General features: G+C 36.2%; 1 protein-coding gene across 1 annotated transcript in view; it reads left to right on the plus strand.

Annotated features, from left to right (window-relative positions):
- The window catches only part of pdgfrb (platelet-derived growth factor receptor, beta polypeptide), a 68592-nt gene that overhangs the window by 33494 nt on the left and 15804 nt on the right, over positions 1 to 19294 (plus strand). Inside the window, exons 5-16 of the mRNA XM_051650515.1 lie at positions 1104 to 1382; positions 1483 to 1740; positions 2736 to 2866; positions 5268 to 5433; positions 10009 to 10180; positions 10275 to 10390; positions 10680 to 10803; positions 14131 to 14339; positions 15567 to 15661; positions 15756 to 15888; positions 18759 to 18863; positions 18994 to 19104. Of these exons, the coding sequence (XP_051506475.1) occupies positions 1104 to 1382; positions 1483 to 1740; positions 2736 to 2866; positions 5268 to 5433; positions 10009 to 10180; positions 10275 to 10390; positions 10680 to 10803; positions 14131 to 14339; positions 15567 to 15661; positions 15756 to 15888; positions 18759 to 18863; positions 18994 to 19104 (1899 nt within the window). The remainder of the gene's footprint in view (positions 1 to 1103; positions 1383 to 1482; positions 1741 to 2735; positions 2867 to 5267; positions 5434 to 10008; positions 10181 to 10274; positions 10391 to 10679; positions 10804 to 14130; positions 14340 to 15566; positions 15662 to 15755; positions 15889 to 18758; positions 18864 to 18993; positions 19105 to 19294) is intronic.

Genomic DNA, 19294 nt, shown 5'->3' on the forward strand with positions numbered 1-19294 from the left:
GACTGTCTCAGACGCGGAGGCAACTGAGATTCATCCTCCGCCACCCGGATTGAGGTGAGTCACTACGCCACCACAAGGACTTAGAGCGCATTGGGAATTGGGCATTCCAAATTGGGGAGGAAAGGGGAGAAAATAAAAATAAAATAAAATTAAATTAAATGTTATATCACCCTCTTGTGGTCCCCCAATGCTATTACGCCAGACCGTTAAACAGAAGGCCAACTGAGTGAATTGGAAAGCATGCAAATTAGGCTTCTAATTTAAATGTCGACTAGTTTTAATATATCGATGCCTCAAAAATATATCGATAAAATAACGTGCCGATCAATAATCGATATATCGATATTTTATGACATCCCTAATTTAATGTGTAAAAATAATTTATATACATTTTTCAAGTTTTGGCATCATTTCCACCACATAAAGCAATTTTGCCCCTAATCAAGTTTTAACAAATATTAGTGTACTTGTTAACCAAGTCGACAAAAGTGTCGGTGAAGAGCATGATTGAGATAAACATGAGATATGAGACAAAACAAAGAAAAATCTAGGGAAATGTCACTTTTTATTGGACGTTATTTCCAATCAAACTGTAAAAAGTGTGAAAATATGAATTAATCGTGTGTATTTAGGACACATAAAATGTTAGCTATGAAATGAGTTTTAGCAAGACAAATGAGTCGGATATTTTATTTCTTTAAAATACCTTAAAGTCAACATGAAAAGAAGTTTGCAACCCAATTTAAATCTGTAATGTGATATATTTTTAAGAGAAACAGAATATTCAACAAGAAAAAACTATTTTATTCATGTGAAATTGACTGAATGTTGTAAAAGTGTCTCAATATGATATTTGTGACGTCAGCTGAAAACCATAATCATTTTAGAGGTGGAGCAAGGTATGAAATTTTGATGAAAGATTATGCAGGTTTTTTTTATTAAATAAATAGTCAATTTTTAAAAGCTTTGTTCCCTAGAAAGCGTCCACTCCAACATGTCCACTGAAGGAAACCCTTAAATCTGTGTTTGCAAACTAGTTGATTTAAAAGTATTTTCTAAAGCAAATCTAACCTAAGGTTTATCATTTATTTCTTCTGGTGTAGTTCTTCTCTGTGTGGGAAGTTCTGGTCTGGAACTCAATCCCAGCATTCCAGAAGTCATCCTCGACACAAACTCCTCCCTCAGCATCACCTGCTCCGGCTGGAGTAACGTCACCTGGCGCTTCAAACGGGATGAGAACATCCCACTTTTCCACACCCAGATGCACAGTCCCACCTCCAGTGTTCTGAGCTTAGAGAACGTGACGTGGAAACACACGGGTGTGTATGTGTGCTTGGAGAACGCCACAAACGTGACCAGAGAGGTGGCTGTGTTTGTGCCTGGTAAGAACATCTGTTGTTCCCAAACTTCCATGGAACATAAAAAATTTGAATCTTCATTGTATGGAAGAAACGATCCGTTCATTCATTCTGTCTCTGTCAGATCCTGAGGTGTGGTTTCTTGAAAATGAACACATGATGGTGACTAAGACACGAGAGGAAGGCACAATCCCGTGTCTGGTGACGGACCCACAGATAAATGTCACCCTGTACGAGAAAGACAGTGAGATGCCGGTGGAGGGCTCGTACAACCCCAGCGTGGGCTACACCGCCGCCCTGGAGGACAGAACATATAAATGCAAAGGAGAACTGAACGGGGTGGAGAAAGAGTCGATAACCTTCTACGTCTTCAGCATCCTCTGTATGTTTGTATTTAACTAGGATATAACTTTCCACAGATGTGGTTAGTAAGTGATTTTATCACAGAAAATTATATACATAACACACATATTGTTTACATCTTATGTCTATACTTTTGAAACAGTGAGTATTTTAACATTTACATATTCGGCCTATTGACTTCCATTGTAGTCCGTTCCATTCCTTTAAACCCAGATTTTCTAATGCTCAAATATTATGAACTTTAAGGACAACACTTACAATCATACAATGCTTACAAAGACCCCCCAAAAATGATGCAAGGTACCCCCTTCCTAAAATAGAAAAATAGCTATATATTTTCAATTGTAAAGACCAATTTATATTGTGTGAGAAAAATAAGCATAATATTTTGGTTGTGAAATTGAATAACTGGCTTTGTACTAAAGATAAAATAAATAATTAAAATATATCTTGAAATGTTTTACTTTGTATCACGTTGACTGTGCATCTTTTTTCTACCCATTGTTATACTGTAGTAATAATACATTTATTACAACCCTTACAACCCTCAGTGAACAGCTATAGGTGACAGTGACAAAGAAAATCCCTATGAAGATACAACACAAATACAAACTATTCTTAAAAAGTGTGTACGCTGCAAAAGAGAGATGAACACTTAGAAATAAATAATAACCATCTATGATATTTGTTTTCATTTTTTTAAGGTTAAAAAACTATGGCTGTCAATAGAATAAAATAATCATGACTAATCTCATGATTTCAGAATGAACCTGTAATAATGTCAAGTTCAGTAAATGTGTATTTTTATTTATTGTTTTTTACTTTTTTCTCAGAAATGTTCCTCTGACCCCAGTTTAAAAACCCCTGATTTTGAGGACTGTTCAATTTTCACAGAGCTCCATATGTTGCACATCTGTGTCATTGCTAATCGTCTAGCGTTATCATCACATCAGATGATTTGTTTTATATAAAACAATAGTCATTTTGTTCTATTTCTCGCACACATGGCTTCAGCTCCCGAGGCGCTGGACCCCTACATCAACGCCTCCAAAACCATCCTGAAACAGGGCGAGTCGTTGGACGTTAACTGCACCGTTCACGGCGTGGAGCTCGTCTTCTTCACTTGGGACTTTCCCAACAAAGACGTGAGTGTGGGCTGAAAATACAATTCTTTGTTTTCAGAGATTTCTGGTTCGAGTGCTGAGAGTTCCCGTGAGACTCTCCTAATGTCGAAACGACCTCAAGATGTGTCTTCATAAGGAACATGTGTTTTTATTAAATGCTAAATCAAAAAACATGGGAAGAGTGGTCTGAAGGAGTGAAACATTTGATATTTATGCCTGAATAAAAAAATAAAAAAACAGCTTAAACCATCTTAAAAGTGTGGTTAGCTGGTCTCTCAACCAGGGCCTCATTTCCCAATAATGATTGATCTTAGTGGTTAAGAGAGCTAAGCGCTTACGTACTAATCCCAAAACTACACATAACATGAATGAGCGAGGACGTGCTTTAAGTGCTACTTAAGAGAGTCGCTGTCCGTGTGACAGTGCTGAAATGTGACTGTATAGTGCTGCTCGTCATTTGGACTTCATTATATTTGTGCGTAACTTTACAATCATTTGTAATTTACTTCGCTAATATTTGTTTTCAAATATTCTCTGAAATATTCGACCTAATTATCTATGATATTTTACAATAATTTTGTGCAGAACGATCTTGTTTTACACAATATTCATGTGTGCATGTGTAATATTTCGTTTTCACAAATTGCTCTCGATACGAAAGATTCCAGGATTAGTGAAGACAGTGGAGGCCCTGCATGTGTATGATCCTGCTAATTACAAGCATTCATTGAATATTACAAGGTTCACCATGTTATCACGCAGTGCAAAATAAGGAGACGTTTAGAAGATGCGCTTTAGGGACATTCACCATCACCAATAAAGCGGAGGTCTGGTCTTTACTCCCAATACTGATAACGGTGACAGCAATGCTGCATGTGCGGTGCGACACAACTTGTAGTGCTGGCAAGAGCACCTTCGGTTGTCAGATAGGAAGAGGATACAAGGATCATGAGCCTGTACTGACGATTTGCATGCAGTTATTGACTTTTTTCTTCTCTCTCTGATTTTAATTTATACAGTTGTCTACATCAGTCATGCCACCAATTTGCTGTTACCAACTAGTCCACACAAATAACTTTATTTGTTTACTAATTAATCTATTCATCCATATATACTCTTTTATGCAACTATTTCATGCATTTAGTTGTTATTATTATTATTATTATTATTATTATTATTACTATTATTATACTTGTCTGTTAAAATAAAAATAAATAATACATAGGTATCCTGATATTTAAGTTTTAGCATAAAGTGTAGCTATAGGTGTAATTTTGCGTTTGTCCTGCAGGTATGTGCTTACGAAGCTCTTTGCGCTGTACGATTACTCCAGTCCAGAGCACTCGTAAATCTATGAGCATTTTCAAGTACTGCTTAAGTTATGATGCTTTTGGGAAACGTGCCGCAAAATTAAGATAAATCGTAAGATGGATTCAACGATCTACTAAGACTTACGATGCTTTTGGGAAATGAGGCCCAGGCCAGGTTGGCTAGGCTGGTTTATTACGCTAGTTTCAGAAAGGATTTAGGCGTTGGCCAGCTGTTCAGGTTTTTTTTTTTGGGGGGGGGGGGGTCTTTTGTTTTGGGATTTTTTGGGTGTTCTGGTTTGGGTTTTTTGTTTGTTTTTGTTTTGTTTTGGGGTTTTTTGTTTTGTTTTTTGTTGGGTCTTTTGTTTTGTTTTTGGGTTTTTGTTTGGTGTTTTTTGTTTTGTTTTGTTTTGTTTTTTTGTCAGTTTTTTTGTTTTGGATTTTATGTGTGTTTTTTGTTTTGTTTTGGGATTTTTGTTTTGTTTTGGGTCTTTTGGTTTGGGTTGTGTTTTTTTGTTTTTTTGTTTTTTGGGGGGTCTTTTGGTTTGGTTTTGAGTTTGTTTTTTGTTTTTGCTTTTTTGGGGGGGAGGGGTGGGGGGGGTTAAAGATAAGTAATCTTTCTACCTAAAACCAGTATAAACCACCCTAAAAGGTATCAAGATGGTTTCCAAATGTCAGATTTAGATAGTTTTAGAAGGGTTTTGGGCACTTGTCATCAAGTTAGGCTGGAATACTAGCTGGCTGCCAGCCTAACCATCTAAACACCAACTTGGCCAGGCTGAGCAAACCTTCTTTGTTCCCAAGTTCTTTTTTTATATTGCAGTATTTTTCCTACTGACAAATTCAGTGAAAACCAACTTCTGATGGTTGCTGGTTTTACATGGTTTCTAGCTGATTGAGGCTAGTCACTAACTGCTCCAAGCTAGTTTATGTTTTTGGTCTGCTGGACTACTGGTGGGATCAAGATTGACCTGGTAGGCCATTTTGCCAGTGCCGGTGTGAATCTGGTTAAACTGGTTAGCCATGTTCCAAATCATGCTTGAACTTATTTGAGCTGGTTTGTCAGTATGAAATGCAGATGTGACCTTTACTAACTCAAAACTTCTGACCTTCAGATGGAGAACATTGAGCCTTTGACAGACATGCTGTCTTCCATGAGCATGCGGTCCTGCCTCAACATCACGGCCGTCACGCTGGCCAGCTCTGGAGAGTATGTTTGTCATGTCCACGAGGGTGTACTAGACCAGAGATCTTCAGCAAGTATCAACATCACCGTACTCGGTAAGAGCTGCAAATTCCAGAGTTTTGACTATCAGTATAAAGTCTGGACCGCTCTGACCAAGAACTGTCAAGAAAACCTGTTTGACCAACCTTTAAAATGACCAATCACAGTTTATTTTGTTTTGAAGATGTGTTTATCTGATACCACAATAATAGACCGGTGCAGCAAACTCATTCAAATAATTGCACAGCAGTGTCAGCCTATAAAAAAGTGTACAGAATACACAGCAGAAATAAGCAGAATTATTATTTTTTTTTTTTAATGAGCAGTGTTGGGGAATCTACTTTGAAACTCCTTCTCGTAATTTTAAGTAGTTAAACTACAGTCAAATTGCTCTTTTAAAAATATAATGTAATACAAGTGCTTATAATTCTTGACCAATAGATGGCGCTGTCTCAAAATTGATATGGTATTGTCAGGGCTTGGTCACAGTGACACATATGAAGTTTCATGTCAATACGCCAAAGCGTTCATGAGATACAGCCTCAGATCCTTTTTGACATCTTGCCATATAATTTGTTTATGCATTACACGAGAACGGTTTGGCCTATCAAAAAACTTTTCATAACTTTTTGTAAAGAGTATCCCTAGATAATACACTGCAAATTTCTAGATAAAAAATTCAAATGATGTATGGCTAGGAGGAGTATGAAAAATACTTTTTTCCCCCTGTAGATTCAAAGTGCAGGAAAATCTAGTGGGCCTTACGGTTCAAAAGTTTTAGGCCAAAATGCATCTTCACATTTGAACAGTTGTTGGGGCTTGAGGATTTGAGCTAAAGAGCCAAAATTTGGGTCAGTTACATGTCAGAGTGTCCTCTATCAGTGTGCCAAATAACTTTCCTATGTAAGGTTCTATGGGCAGCTATTGATTTTAAGAGTGGAATAATAATAAGAAGAACACTAACAGATACAATAGGTGCATACACACCTTTGGTGCTTGTCCCCTAAATACATAACCATAAAATTATATTATTTATTTATGCTATCAGAAGTTCTGCTCTCAGAAGGCATCAGTAAACCTGAAAACATGTCACCCATATTGGAAAGATGTAGGGTTACATTTTAAAGCTCTTATATAAACCAAGCCACCCTCACACCGCCAGCGACAAAGAGACACAATCTCATTCATTTTGAACAAGAGCAGAACAACTTCCGGTGACAGTGACCATTGGCGACAAGATGTGGGCATGGCGAGCGACATGACAAAGTTGAGAAACTGTTGAGAAACTGGACATGCCCGGCCCAGATTTTCTCGACAAGCTGACAGTCCTCGTCTGTGTGCATCATCGTGTGCATGAAGCAGTTGTAGTGCATATGCTACGAACGTGTTCATATTCGCTCGTGGTCAAAAGTGTACTTTAAAAAGGCAACGCGGCCAACCCAGCGCAATCCGATCCGGAACGCACAAAAACTAATAAACGCATATTTGCAGACGAAATTTCATGCTATACTACTAAAAATGTCTGTGATTAGCCACTGTCTGGTAAATGTTTAGATTTCACTCACCAGTTATTGAGTAGTAAATTGACGAAGAAGCCGAACATACTTTAACTGAATATTGAGAGTAAAAGTTTGATTAGAATGTGTAATGTGCGTCCAAAGACGAGATCCACGCAATCATTTGTCACTGAATAATGTCTCTCTTAAGGTCCTTTTTGTTCTATACAGTCAGCTGTTGATCAAAAATAATCACAAATAGCACAGATGAGGTAAAGGAGTCATTTGAGTCCTTTCTCGTTAACATGCGCTCATTAACAGATGCTATTTACAGAACTGCCGGTTTTCTTAAAGAGACAGTGCCGGTTTTTAGCAAGTGTTCTACAAATCAATGTAAATACTTTTAAATAGTATAAATTATGCATTAAACAATAATCGTCAAAAAATATATATATATGCAATATACTAAAATACTAATTGACTGAAAACATGGATTTGTACATTTTTAAAAAGTGTTAATGTGACCAAAATTATGAAAAATGATTAAAATATATATATTTTGAATTCATATTTTCGTAATGTACCGTGTTAGAAGGCCCCTTGTATAATTAACAGCATTAGCTGTCTTTTACATGTGATTAAAATGGACATTCTAACTGAAAAATACCCATATTAACCGATATGGGATCGGATTCGAATAGAGAAATCCCAGCGCTACTGTCGGCATGCAGTCCACCAATAATGTTAAAGTAACATAACTTGGATAGCCCACTAGCGACATATTACAGTACAGAGACTAGCGACAGCGGTGTGAACGGGGCTTTACTGTAGATGAAGAGCAGCCTTCATATGTGAAAGCTATAGAATGTTTGTGGTATCTTTTCAACAGCACTTTGATGCAAACCCAAATTAAACCAACATCCGTCACTTTAAAACAAGCCCTCAGTCATTCCGATGGAAAACTGGCCGTGATATTTAGATGCCGTCAATATGAGGCAGCGGTGCATTTGAATGCACACATTCTGCTGAGGTGAGAGAAGTATGTTTATGTTGAACACTGTGAAACCACAGAGCTGCATGCTAAGCAATGTTGGCGAGGAACTATTTAAAAGTATTGCAACAGTAGTTCAGCTGTTTCCAAAACTACTTTATCCAAGAAGAACTGAGCTAGTGTGACAAAACACAAGGTAATAATCAAACACGCTCTTGTTAAAGGTCTTCTCTTTTATATCTAGTGTTGGAAAGTATGCTGCTACTCAATACTTTGTTTTTTACATAAGTGTGTATACTAGTTTTTGCTGTATTTAGTGCATATTTATCTGTACATGTTTAATGATGTCACCATCACCCTAATTGAGATATTAATACACCTCTGATTAATGGGGCACCCAGTATTTTTTTTCCTCACTAAAAAAGACCATGTAAGAATCACATGACCTGTCGAATACTTCTCACTTTATCTCAGTAACCGTCCTGTTATTGGATACTTTCACTCATTGATTAAAGTAATCATGGCTGACTCTGAATAGTACATTTCTACAGTGGCATCTGAACGTTTAAAACTATTGATTTTGAATGATGCTGCATCCAAGCCACTAGGTGTCAGTGTAAGTCCAAGATGACACAAACAAATAAGCTATGTTAAAGTGCAACTTTAAATGATGTCATCTGATAGATAGATAGATATTTTAAAAAGATGTTACACTGAAGTAATGTAGCTACTTTTGATTAGCTAACTTTTAATAACTTGTATTGTGGCTATTAAAGGGACAGTTCACCCAAAAATGAAAATGTTCTCATCATTTACTCACCCTCATGCCATCCCAGATGTGTATGACTTTCTTTCTTCTGCTGAACACAAATGAAGATTTTTAGAAAGAATATCTCAGCTCTGTAAGTCCATACAATCCAAGTGAATGGTGGCCAGAACTTTTAAAATCCAAAAAGCAGATTAAAATCAGCATAACAGTAATCCATACTACTCCAGTGGTTTAATCCATGACTTCAGAAATGATATGATAGGTGTGGGTGAGAAACAGATCAATATTTAAGTATTTTTTGACTATAAATCTCCACTTTCACTTTCAAATTCTTCTTATTTTGTTCTTGGCGATTCACTTTCTTCTTGCATATCGCCACCTACTGGGAAGGGAGGATAATTTATAGTAAAAAAGGACTTAAATATTGGTCTGTTTCTCACCCACACCTATCATATCACTTCTGAAGACATGGATTAAACCACTGGAGTTAGGATTAGGGTGCTGCCTTTATGTGATTTTTGGAGCTTCAAAGTTCTGATCACCATTCTCTTGCATTGTATGGGCCAACATATATGAGATATTCTTTCTAAAAATCTTCATTTGTGTTCAGCAGATGATAGTAAGTCACACATCTGGGATGGCATGAGGGTGAGTAAATGATGAGAGAATTTTCATTTTTGGGTGAACTGTCCCTTTAAGTGTAGCTAGCCTGTAGTAGAACTACTTTAAATTATAAATAACTTATTACAGTTTCAAAGTAGCTTCATCAACACTTTCGCTAGTGTTCAGAGTCACATGAACTGACTATAGATCAATGCAGATCGTTGTTAAAATGTCAGCAGCACACACACACACACACACATACACACACAGCAGCAGCATAGTATAATACACACACATCAGCAGTTTGTCTTGACACAGAGGACATAGTGACTGCAGTGAAAAGTGCTTTGAGCATCTGTATGCATTAACATTATGATTTATCAGTTTTGAAACTGAGGGAAACTTATGGGATATAAAATAAGTAATATACTGTATAAGAAGATGAGCAAGCAAAATTCTCTCTCTCTCTCTCTCTCTCTCTCTCTCTCTGTGTCATTGTGGTGGCAGAGTTTGATTTTTTCATGATTTATATTTTCACAAAACATTCATAACATTGTATTCATAACAGTGAATAGTTATTTTTGTAATCTTTAGTAACAAAGGATCCTCAAAGTCCACTCAGAGTCTTGACTTTTCTGTAGAAGTTTAACTTTAGTGCCCAATCAGTCAATCAATCAATCAATCAATCAATATCTAATTTTAAAGTGTTTTAATGGCCCTGGAGAGAGAGAGATAATGCAGTATCAAAATATTTTGATGTGTCCATCTACAGAGAGAGGTTTTGTGGTCCTACATCCACATCTGGACCAGAACATCTCCGCACAGCTCGGAGAAACTGTGAAGCTGAAGGTGGAGACCGAGGCGTATCCCAAACCCTCCGTACGCTGGACTAAAGACGGAACCGTTATCGGCGGACACAACATGAGGCAGACACACGAGACCCGGTAATCAAATCTAATCAACTCAGAACATTCATAAAACAACATTAATCCTCTCGACAGGATGTTGTTCTAGACATTTCCTCTGGATCTGTTGCAGGTTTGTCAGCACGTTGACTCTAGTCAGGATTCGTCTGGAGCAGATGGGACTTTACACCGTCAGCGTCCAAAATGAAGATGACATTAAAGAGATGACCTTTGACCTAGAGGTGAAAGGTGAGACAGTTTGACATCTATTTACACACCGCCCTCATTTCCTGTAAACAGACACCCATGCTGCTTTTTCATTGAATAATTATACCAGCTACTGGATTTCTGTGAAACTGGTCATGAAATAATTTTTTTTATTTAATATATTTTACTGTTTTATTTAACATCTCTTTGTGACAATCATGTATGTGTCGGCCAGCGAATTACAAACAAATAATTACCTTCAAACTTCTTCATTAATTCAGGTTTAGTTTGTGTTCATGATGTTGGCTGATGTCATTTCCTGTCTCTTTAGTTCCTCCTCAGATAACTGAACTCTCGGATCATCACCTGCCCGGGAAGAAACACGCGGTCACCTGTGCGGCGGAGGGCGTGCCATCTCCCAGCATTCACTGGTTTAGCTGTGATGGCATGCCTAAGTAATACCACACCTTCATCTTCATCATCATCGATACAAACAAATATTTATCTTAAATCATCAGAACAGTTATTGTGTTTCCTGTAATTCATATAGAAAGGAGACGTGCACCTTATTTTAAATACTCTATTTCAGCACTGATTGCGAGTGGTTATTGAATAAAATATACATACATTAGATACCACGCGTAAAACTTTTTACAATTCACCCCACAGTATTTAGCATATCATATTTTCCTATAATCCAAATGAGAACTTTAATATTTTATATTAAATCATTTACAAATATTAAATACTTTTAATATAAAATATAATATCATGTAATATAATATAATATACAAATATAAATATACATTTTGGATGTAATATTATGACGTAAAATTAAAAATAAAACTTTAGATCTCCAAATTTTCAAATATTTTAGATTTTTATTTCATATTTTTCCAAATATTTTAGCAAATATTATTTTGAACTTTTACGCATTTAAATTTCATAACAAATTTCCATCAAATTGTATCATATTTAATCAAATTAAATGAATAAATAGTAAAAAAAAAAAAATTTGAAGATTATTTGATGGAATTTTGTTATGAAATTAAAATGTGTAAATCTTAAAAACAGGTTAAAATATATATATATTTTTTTTAATGTAGGCCACTAATCAGATTTAAGCAAGTGACATTAGTGACATTAATCATGTAAACTCTTTGTACAAGACGGCCAAATTGAAGCACGTAAGATGCTTTTTGGAACATTCTCGAATGAAGCTGACTAACATGATCATCAGATTTTGTTTATTATGTCATTAAATTAAAGAGACACATACAAAGACAAAAAGATTGATGTATGTGAGATGCTGTTGACTCACTCTTTAAATGATAAACGCACTAGATTATCAGCCAACATTTTAAAAAAAAAATTCCCCTATAATGACTTTCATAAATATTTCAAAAGAGCTGTTTCTGAGATGAGTAAATATGTAGATAATGACTTTGCACAGCACTCTGAAAAAGCACTAAATAAACACACGCATTAGCGTAAAAAGGGTAAACAGTCGATTAGAAAGATTCTGTCCATCACGGTCTGTACATCACATAAACACTGTGCATATGATTATGAAAACAACAAAGAGCTGCTCACAAATACTGCTGAATGAATAATGCAAAGCATATATGCTCTAACAGCCATTAACGCGAGTGGAGTTCACTTCTGTTGACTTGACTCAACTGAATGGAGTCATAGCATTTCCAAAACTTGTGTAATTTAGTTCCCTTAACTTGGTGATCATATAGAATGTACTTAATTATTTATGTTAAGGTAACTAGATGCAAGTTGATTTTTTAGGAAAAATAAGCTCAAGGAACACATATTTGAGTTGTGGGCCCAAAACTTGACATTTCAAGTAACGTTTAATCATTTGAGTTGTGGGCCCAAAACTTGACATTTCAAGTAATGTTTAATCATTTGAGTTGTGGGCCCAAAACTTGACATTTCAAGTAACGTTTAATCATTTGAGTTGTAGGCCCAAAACTTGACATTTCAAGTAATGTTTAATCATTTGAGTTTTGGGCCCGAAACTTGACATTTCAAGTAACGTTTAATCATTTGAGTTTTGGGCCTGAAACTTGACATTTCAAGTAACGTTTAATCATTTGAGTTGTGGGCCCAAAACTTGACATTTCAAGTAATGTTTAATCATTTGAGTTGTGGGCCCAAAACTTGACATTTCAAGTAACATTTAATCATTTGAGTTGTGGGCCCGAAACTTGACATTTCAAGTAACGTTTAATCATTTGGGTTGTAGGCCCAAAACTTGACATTTCAAGTAATGTTTAATCATTTGAGTTTTGGGCCCGAAATTTGACATTTCAAGTAACGTTTAATCATTTGAGTTTTGGGCCTGAAACTTGACATTTCAAGTAATGTTTAATCATTTGAGTTGCGGGCCCAAAACTTGACATTTCAAGTAACGTTTAATCATTTGAGTTGTGGGCCCAAAACTTGACATTTCAAGTAATGTTTAATCATTTGAGTTGTAGGCCCAAAACTTGACATTTCAAGTAATGTTTAATCATTTGAGTTTTGGGCCCGAAACTTGACATTTCAAGTAACGTTTAATCATTTGAGTTGTGGGCCCAAAACTTGACATTTCAAGTAATGTTTAATCATTTGAGTTTTGGGCCCGAAACTTGACATTTCAAGTAACGTTTAATCATTTGAGTTGTGGGCCCAAAACTTGACATTTCAAGTAATGTTTAATCATTTGAGTTGCGGGCCCAAAACTTGACATTTCAAGTAATGTTTAATCATTTGAGTTGTAGGCCCAAAACTTGACATTTCAAGTAACGTTTAATCATTTGAGTTGTGGGCCCAAAACTTGACATTTCAAGTAATGTTTAATCATTTGAGTTGTAGGCCCAAAACTTGACATTTCAAGTAATGTTTAATCATTTGAGTTGTGGGCCCAAAACTTGACATTTCAAGTAACGTTTAATCATTTGAGTTGTGGGCCCGAAACTTGACATTTCAAGTAACGTTTAATCATTTGAGTTTTGGGCCCGAAACTTGACATTTCAAGTAACGTTTAATCATTTGAGTTGTGGGCCCAAAACTTGACATTTCAAGTAACGTTTAATCATTTGAGTTGTGGGCCCAAAACTTGACATTTCAAGTAACGTTTAATCATTTGAGTTGTGGGCCCAAAACTTGACATTTCAAGTAATGTTTAATCATTTGAGTTGTAGGCTCAAAACTTGACATTTCAAGTAATGTTTAATCATTTGAGTTGTGGGCCCAAAACTTGACATTTCAAGTAATGTTTAATCATTTGAGTTGTAGGCCCAAAACTTGACATTTCAAGTAATGTTTAATCATTTGAGTTTTGGGCCTGAAACTTGACATTTCAAGTAACGTTTAATCATTTGAGTTGTGGGCCCAAAACTTGACATTTCAATTAATGTTTAATTACAGTTTTTGAGTGCACAAAGCGTATACATAAAAAAAAAAATTTAAAAAAAAAGAATATGTAAAACATTTTTTGTTACAAATATCAATACTTTTTTGGGGGGGTTACTCCATTTGATGTGAACAAAACATGCCTTTTTTTAAAAATGTCAAAATATCTGAATGTAGCATTGAGTTAACTGGATACTACTCGCTAAATAAAACATGCAACATAATGAGGTCATGTGACAACAATGTAATATATTACTGTTTGAAGTGTTTATCATTGCATACTGTTTCAAATAGTGTTTAAAAGTAGTATAGTACACAGACACAGTATGTACTTCACAGTGTGCAGTAAGTGTTGTCATGTGTCCTCTCATCAGATGCAGTAACAGAAGTGCAGTGTGGAGCCCTCTAGTGGAGGATCTAGAGAGTGTCAGTATTCACACTAATGTCACATATAACAACACACGCAAGATTCACCAGGTGCACAGTCAGGTGATTCTCCTGCGACCGCAGTTGCTCACCATCCGCTGTGAGGCGAAGAATGAGAGAGGAGCCCGAGCCAGAGACATCAGACTTGTCAACAACAGTGAGTGCAATTAACTATAGAAATCTTTATTGTAATATTTTTTTCACATTTTTGAATAATAGTAAAGTCATCAAAACTATGGAATAACATAAATGGAACTATGGGAATTATGTTGTGACTAAACAAAATCCAAAATAAATCAAAACTGTGTTATATTTGAGCATCTTCAAAGTAGTCACCCTTTGTCTAGAATTTGCAGACATGTACTCTTGACATTTTCTCAACCAACTTCTTGAGGTATCACCCTGAGATGCTTTTTAAACAGTACTGAAGGAGTTCCCATCTATGTTGGACACTTATTGACTGCTTTTCTTTATTGTTTGGTCCAAGTCATCAATTTAAAAAAAAAAATAGTTTTATAATGAAATAAATTAATATGGTGTCACAATTATATTTTTGTCTACAAAACTAATTTCAAACATTTAAGCATACACCTTCAGATCAAAAGATTTTTAAGATCATGAGAAACATTTCAGTCAAGTGTTTCAAAACTTTTGACCTGTAGTGTATATCTGGCCAAACCAGCCTTTGGGGACATTCAGAGACATTCTCAATTAGGAAATCACTTTATAAATAAAGTACATAATGAATAAGTTGCTAGAAAGTCCCCTCAAAGATAGAAAAACAAATGTGTTTAAAGCTCCCGTGTTAACGTGTGAATGAGTATCTGGTGAATAAAAGAGCACCAGTAGAGATCAAATACAGAATGGCTTTGGTTTTAATCCCATAATCCTCCAGTGCTGTTTTCTTTAGCAGTATGAACGTAGCGTGAAATACATCGAGATCACTGAAACCCAATATGGTTTCAACTGTGAGAAACACACAAAGCACAAACATCTGCCAGTATTGCAGGCAAGGGTGTAGATTTGGCTTGAACATTGGGGGGGGGGGGGTTGCAACGTGAAGCATTTACATGTTTCCATTGATCATGGGATAAATACTGGGGGGGTTGTACTTGCTTGTTTTGATTATTGGGGGTTTACCTCCCCCCATCCCCCTTTGAAACTACGCCCCTGATTGCAGGAAATGGCACTCGCAACCTATTTTACTTCCATATTGTGACAAATTTCCATAGAAACAGGATATTTTGAGAACAAATGTAGGGCCGGACATGAATTTGGATTGACATGTACCAACCAGGAACCAGTCACAGTTGACTCTGTACATTAACATCCTTCTTTACCTTCAGTTTTTAACACAACTGTGTAACGTGTGTGTTTTGTCCAGCGCTGTTCTCTCAGGTGGCGGTCCTGGCCGCTGTGTTAGCGCTGGTGGTGATCGCCATCATCTTCATCATCATCCTTATCGCTGTGTGGAGGAAGGTGAGTGACATCACTTCCTGTCTCTACAATGAGTATCATCAGCTCTTCATATGTAATGTGAATAAACTGTAACGGTACGTTGTTATGTGAGCAGAAGCCGCGGTATGAGATCAGATGGAAGGTGATTGAATCGGTCAGTTTGGACGGACACGAGTACATCTATGTTGACCCCATTCACCTGCCCTATGACCTCACCTGGGAGATGTCACGAGACAGTCTGGTGCTGGGTGAGAACAGGACATGCTATTCTGACACTTTTACTGCAGGAATACTTTAGCAACTATTTTCGAAACATCTGGACAATGTTTTGTCTCGACAATTTTTTTTATGGAGCAAAAAATTGTCTAGACAAAACCTTGTCCAGAAGTTCGAGGACAGGGCATGAGTTTTTTTTTTTTTCTGAAATAGTTTGCATGCACTCACAATAAATTAACCATGGTTTTACTACAGTAATCATAATTTATCCATTATATTATCCATAATTCTGGGGTTATTATGGTTTTACTACAAATACCACTGTAGGTTTTAAGCTTAAAAATGAAAGAAATTTGTGTAAAACAATTAATAAATTTAAGAGAATGTTTAAAATCGAGGTGTTTAAAAAGTATGAAAGAATGTGTTGAAAGGAACATTGAATTATGTAAATGTGTTTGTTATTATATCATTTTGTTAAGTTTGGTTCAAATAATTTATTTGTTAGGATGAAGTTGAAATTATAAATGTTATATAGCCATCTTGCTCTTGTTTTTTTCTTTATATTTTTCTTATGAATTGTGAATAGGACAGTAAATGGAAATATTTAAAGAGATAATATGAAACTAGAGAGGTAAAAAGGGTAGGCATAATAAGCACTGGGCTCAATGCATCTGCGGTTGAAAAAAAATGAAGTAGCTTAAATGTAGCAAGCTACATTTGGCATGTAACTTGTAGTGTAACTTGCTACTTTCTCTGAAGTGTAGCTTTTAGCTTAGCTTGACTAATTTTTCTGTTGAGCACTTGGTAGCTTAGCTAGCTAAATTTTTTGAGTAGCTTGCTCAACACTGGGTATTTGCGAGGGAGCGTAATCTATTGCGAGGAAACGCAAACTATTGTGAGAGAACGCGAAACTATTGCGAGAGAACGCGAAACTATTGCGAGGGAACGCAAAACTATTGCGAGGTAACACAAAACTATTGCGAGGGAATGCAAACTATTGCGAGGGAACGCAAAACTATTGCGAGAGAATGTGAATCTATTGCGAGGGAACGCTAACTATTGCGAGGTAACGGCAAACTATTGTGAGGGAACGCAAACTATTGCGAGGTAACGCCAAACTATTGCGAGGGAACGCGAAACTATTGCGAGGGAATGCAAAACTATTGCAAGGGAACGTGAAACTTTAGCGAGGGAACGCAAAACTATTGCGAGGGAACGCAAACTATTGCGAGGTAACGCCAAACTATTGTGAAGGAACGCAAAACTATTGCGAGGGAACGTGAAACTATTGCGAGGGAGCGCAAACTATTGCGAGGGAATGCAAAATGTATTGCGAGAGAACACAAACACAAACTATTGAGAAGGAATGCAAAACTATTTCGAGAACACACAAAACTATTACGAGGGAACACAAACTATTGAGAGGGAAAGCAAAATTATTGTGAGGGAACGCAAAAATATTGCGAGGGAAAGCAAAACTATTTCGAGGTAACGCAAAACTATTGAGAGGTAACGCAAAACTATTGAGAGGGAACGCAAAACTATTTCGAAGGAACACAAAATATTGAGAGGGAATGCAAAACTATTTCGAGGGAACGCAAAACTATTTCGAGGGAACGCAAAACTGTTGCGAGAGAATGCAAAACTGTTGAGAGGGAACGCAAAACTATTTTGAAGGAACACAAAATATTAAGAGGGAACGCAAAACTATTTTGCGGGAACGCAAAACTATTGCGAGGGAACGCAAAACTGTTGCGAGAGAATGCAAAACTGTTGAGAGGGAACGCAAAACTGTTGCGAGAGAATGCAAAACTATTGAGAGGGAACGCAAAACTGTTGCGAGAGAATGCAAAACTATTGAGAGGGAATGCAAAACTATTTCGAGGTAACGCAAAACTATTGCGAGGGAACGCAAAATATTGAGAGGGAACTCAAAACTATTGTGAGGGAATGCGAAACTATTGCGAGGGAACGCAAACTATTGCAAAGGAACACAAAATATCGCGAGGGAACGTGAAACTATTGCGAAGGAACGCAAAATGTATTGCGAGGGAACGCAAACTATTACGAGGGAACACAAAATGTATTGCAAGGGAATGCAAAACTATAACACAAACAAAAAATTGTTTGCTTCCCTTGCAAAACTATTCCCTGTTGGGAAAATTTATTGCGATGGCATGCAAAACTATTTCAGATTTTTTTTTTTGAGTTTGTATTGATGAATTTTCCTTTTCTACAGTAGTTTGTATTTATTTATAAACAGTGATGGGTATAGATTACTTCTGAAATGTAATCAGTACTGATTAAAAATTACACAACTTAAATTGTAATTAGTAATGTAATCTTTTAGATTGCAAATTTTAGGTAATTTAATCTGATTAAGTTTGGATTACTTGTTGCATATTTTGAGGAAAAGCTAGTCATTAATTTTAAATGTATCAATTTTTAAAAGTACCAATTCTCCTTTTATTAAACATTAGTAAAACATTTATAATATGTAATAAACATATTATACATATTATACATATTATAAACTTATATTCAGAAGCTCCAAGTGCTTCTTAAAATTGGATATGGAATCTGTTTTAATGTATATTTTTGTAATTTAAAGATTTCTTTGCTCAGTTATTTTTCACCAGTGTCTCTTTGAAAGTCAAGTCATTTTTGTTTTAAAAATTAGTAGAATTTTTTGTTTGGTCATGTAATCAAGATTGTAATCATGTAATCCATAAAAAGTAACTGCAATATGATTATGCACATTATAAAATGTAATGTAATCAGATTACATGTAATCTGTTAATACCCAGCACTGTTTGTGAATTATTTGTATTTCATAACATGTCCATCAGAATTGTTTGTATGTCCAGGTGGTGGATATACGTTAATGTATGTATTTTTTCAGGTCGCACACTGGGATCTGGAGCGTTTGGCCGTGTTGTCGAGGCGACGGCGTATGGTCTCGGCCGTGCTCAATCATCTACTAAAGTGGCGGTAAAAATGCTCAAATGTACGTGTAAAACTCTAAACACGACAGCAAATACACAAAAACACTGTCTAGAGTCATATTTCTCCATTTGAGAAATTGAAGCCATTCTGGCAGTAATTTCATGACTATGAATGATCTCTCATGTCCGCAGCGACGGCGAGGAGGAGCGAGACACAGGCTCTGATGTCTGAACTGAAGATCATGAGTCATCTCGGGCCTCATCTGAACATTGTGAACCTGCTGGGCGCCTGCACCAAACAAGGTGAGCAAAGAAAATCAACACTGACCAACGTTCACCCACCTCATATCTGACACAGGTGTCCAAAAGGTAATTAATTTTATAAGACGCTTTTATATTATAACTCCACCAATGAGAGAAACAGCTTTGAAGAAGTCTTATCCAATCATAATTCACTGTAGACGTTCAGTGTTCATCTCAATGAACCTTCATC

This window comes from Myxocyprinus asiaticus, chromosome 22 (assembly GCF_019703515.2).
Source record: "Myxocyprinus asiaticus isolate MX2 ecotype Aquarium Trade chromosome 22, UBuf_Myxa_2, whole genome shotgun sequence".
Classification (NCBI taxonomy): Eukaryota; Metazoa; Chordata; class Actinopteri; order Cypriniformes; family Catostomidae; genus Myxocyprinus; species Myxocyprinus asiaticus.